The sequence below is a fragment of the Poecilia reticulata genome, unplaced genomic scaffold, assembly GCF_000633615.1.
Source record: "Poecilia reticulata strain Guanapo unplaced genomic scaffold, Guppy_female_1.0+MT scaffold_672, whole genome shotgun sequence".
Classification (NCBI taxonomy): domain Eukaryota; kingdom Metazoa; phylum Chordata; class Actinopteri; order Cyprinodontiformes; family Poeciliidae; genus Poecilia; species Poecilia reticulata.
In genome coordinates this window covers 1-3,937 of record NW_007615420.1, presented here as the reverse complement: position 1 = coordinate 3,937, position 3,937 = coordinate 1, and the positions used below count along the sequence as shown (strand labels likewise).

General features: G+C 42.7%; 1 protein-coding gene across 1 annotated transcript; it reads right to left on the bottom strand.

The window, feature by feature from the left end:
- Nucleotides 1–21: 21 nt before the first annotated feature.
- LOC103461151 (zinc finger protein 394-like) lies at nucleotides 22–2,813 on the bottom strand. Its single transcript, XM_008403476.2, has 2 exons — nucleotides 2,493–2,813; nucleotides 22–1,035 (listed from the first exon to the last, which is right to left on the bottom strand). The coding sequence occupies exons 1-2, from the start codon at nucleotides 2,671–2,673 to the stop codon at nucleotides 125–127; spliced, it is 1,092 nt and encodes a 363-aa protein (XP_008401698.1). The 5' UTR covers nucleotides 2,674–2,813; the 3' UTR covers nucleotides 22–124.
- Nucleotides 2,814–3,937: the final 1,124 nt, after the last annotated feature.

Genomic DNA, 3,937 nt, shown 5'->3' with positions numbered 1-3,937 from the left:
ATATATTTAAAAAAATCAGCAAATATAAATATCTTTATAACTGTTAAAAAAAACAAAAAAAACTTAAATTGTCACCAAGTTGCTCCTTCTATAAAGTTATTCTCTTCATATAAAGCTCGCCCCGTCACTTTTTCTGAGCGTGGGTGCCCAGGTGGGATTTGAGGTGACCGCTCTGCAGGAAGCCCCTCCCACAGACGTCACACCTGTACGGTCTCTCTCCCGTGTGGCTCCTCATGTGCTTCTTCAGGTGGCCGCTGTGGGTGAAGCTCTTGCAGCACAGTGAGCAGCGGAAGGGCTTCTCGCCCGTGTGGATCCTCATGTGGATCTTCAAGTCACCCTTGCGTCGGCACTCCTTGCCGCAGACGTGGCAGCGGTGCAGCTTCAGGCCCGCGTGGCCCGCCATGTGCTCCTTCAGCGAGGTCGTGCTCCTGAACAGCTTCCCGCACAATGGGCAGCACTTGGAGTTCTCGTGGGACCGGCGATGCACGTCGAGGCTCTCGGCGGACTCGAAGGTCCCGCCGCACACGGCGCACAGGACGCCGACGTCCCTGGAGTGGGCTTGGAAGGCGTGGTTCATCAGGAGGTGGCTGGAGGGGAAGCAGTCGCCGCACAAAGAGCACCGGTAGTCGGCTCCGTGTGAGTTCAGGTGGGATGAATCCGAGTCTCTAGGTGAGACGAAGCTAGACTGGGCCTGTTCTGTTAGGTCAGGTGGAAAAATGACCACGGCGTCGTCTTGTGGAGGAGGCTTGACCTCGGCCAGCTTCACTTCCTGAGGCTCCTGAAACTCGTCGGGTTCTGAGTTTTGAGTCCAACGATGCCCGGGTGGTTTTGTGTCTTCCTGCTCAAGCTCCTCCCCAATCTCCTGAGGAAGATTTAAGGCATCTTCATCGACGCCTGGCTGGTGTCGCTCGTCCTGATTGGCAGCCCAGAGCTCGTCGTGGTCTTCCTCTTTAATGTGGTGAAGCTCCGGAATCCACTGGGTTCCCTCACGGAGCCTGGACTCGCGAGAAGTTTGGTCTTGGGTCTGAGGAACGTCTGAAAGAGGAAATGAACCTTTTAGTTTTTAAGTCCTCAATTTACAATCAACGCAGTCATACTTCTTGAAAATATCAACCAGAAAACAAGGAATGTGGCAGCATATTCATATCCGTTGACGCGTTTGTTCATTTCCTTCAACAATCCAAACCTCGAAGAAGATTTACTTCTCACAACCTCAATATAAGTATTACATTTTCCTGGTACAAAATATGAAAGTTAAATCCCAACATTGGGATTATCCCTTCTTTTTAATTCCATAGTTTAACACAACCCGGATCAATGGTTCGGCAGTAACCATAAATCCCAGCTTCCTACACATCTTTCATGTCAAAATCCGCATTATTAAAAACTCAGATTTCCAGAGTCCATTTTAGTCAACTTTATAAATGTAAGTAATAACCTTCACAATGAACATATTTCAGCTATTTTTACACTGGTGCACATCCATGGACAGATAAATGAATGGACTGATGGCAGTTTATAGGGAATCTACAGCTCAATAACGTTGACAAGTTATCTTTCAATCAAAGTTTTGGGTTTGATTTGTTTTGCCACGTGTTGAGCAATGCATTTATCACCAGGTGTCCAACGGATAAGTTTATTGGGCATCTAGATGAATGTATAAAACCTTTAAGCAATGGGAATTGGACTCGAGCCTGGAATTACAAAAACCTTTGGTTTTTTTTTTTTTGGGTTTTTTGATCCAAGCATGGAAAATACCTCAACCAAATTCCACAGATTGCGACCTGCACAAAAACCCTACAGATAAAACGGGTGAACCAGTATTTGAGAATAAAACGTCAGAGTAGATATAAAGAAAAAGACAGAGTAACTTCAGTCCCAGAGGTCAACCAAAACACTTTCTCACCCAGCAGGAAACCAGGTGGCTGTTCTACCAGGTCATGATGTGAAACAGGAAGCTTCACCTGACGTACAGGTAAGAGTCCCAACAGCATCAGGATCTGTGATCCATCAGCTCTTCAATACTTTCTCCCTGTGTCATTCCATTGTGTCACATATATCTTAATATAAAGACACTTACCTAATAATGAAAGTATTTATATATTTATTATTTAAAACTAAACGCATTAGAAAATAATTCTACAATCTCATCACTGTATCCAGTTTATTTCCACAGCTACACAGAGAGACATGCATCTACTGCTAAGATACGGTAGAATTGTCCTGGATAATGATAAATATAATATTTTAAACTTTAGGACTTAAGGAGACAGTGTTGTAGTATTTTTTTGGGTTTTATAAATGGACTGAAGGGCTGGAAAGATAACAGTAAAAGCCTACAATAATGCAATAAGCAACATTTTGATGCAGAAGCTGAAAGTAGTGATATGCTGAGATACCAAGAGAACCGTGCTGGTTCTACTGCTTGGTCAGTGGTGCTGTTCGTGTTTTGGACCCAGTCCGCCCCGTGGGGTCAGCAGCGGTGAACACACCTGTCCTCTGACTCTGCAGCTCCAGCAGCAAAGCTTGCAGCCGATCGATCTCCTGCTTGGAGTTGGTCGCTTCTTCTTCGTATTTGGCGATCGCTCCTTCGAAAACCTCCAGGATTTCTCCGAGCACCGCCGTGAGCCGCTCGTTCACGAAGGCCCTGAGCAGCAGCGGAGACATTTTCATAAAGGTGTTTGTTAAATAAATAAACAAATTAATTAATTAAAAAACAACCTAAATGACCCCGTGTGCAGGTTAATAATAAAACTGCTAAGGAGGGGAGAAAGGGGGTCTTTTCTTCGTTGATGTTTGACCCGAGCGGTTTGCATCTACAGCGTGTCGCTATCGCCCTCTGCTGGATAAAATAGAAATTGACACAGTTCCCTATCAAGACGCTTCGAGTGAACAGATTCGACCACAGACAGCACATTTTTGATTTTTGCTGACATATGATTTATACAATTTCTCTGGCCTTCTGATCATTGGTTATTGCTCACCTGTTTTCATTTTCATCCCAAACATCTCAACAAATTACACATTTAATGACATATCATCAGCTATTTATCGGTTGATCTATTATACATTCATGTGAATTTTATATATTTTAATTTCTATATGTCATAGTACTGATATCCCCTGAACTTTTTCTCATTTTGGAGCCTTACAAATAGTGTATTTATCAAGGTTTTTATTGATAGACTTAAAGAAAGTAGTGCACAGGTGTGGAATTGAGTGGAAAATGAAACATGAGTTTATTTTTATTACTAACATCTTAAAAGTGTGGAATACATTTTTATTTAGGGTTAGTTGGTACTCAGAAACCACATTTGCTTTAATAACTCCAATCTCTATACCGGCTTTGCACTTCTAAATTGTCTAAAATTCACGCAAAATAGCTATGCAAACACATCTTTTATGTTAGTTTTATAATTATCATTATTTTGTTTAAAAAACAAAACAAAAAAAACTGTTTTTACTTTGACAGTAGGGTAGTTTTTCTGGTCAAAAATGAAAAAAATCAAAGCAGAAAATGAAACCCATCTGTTCAAAAGAAAAACAATTCTCACACTCTGGTTTCCTTTGATGCAAACCGTTTGGTGGGAACGCAAACCAACGCAGGATCCCTGGAGTCTGCATGTTCTGACAGGGGCACATCCTTCTGACTCCCTTCACTCAGTGAGGTCACAGTGGAAATGTGACATTAGTTTGCTAATGCAGAGCCAAGTCGTGACCCCACTGATCACCGCTTCCTCTCGTCTCCCCAGCAGACCATCCGTCCCACGCTGAGCTAAAGGAGATGAGAGGACAGGCGTGATGTGATCCGTACAGCGTGATTTCCATCTGCAGCAGGAAATGATAGATAGATAGATAGATAGATAGATAGATAGATAGATAGATAGATAGATAGATAGATAGATAGATAGATAGATAGATAGATAGATAGATAGAT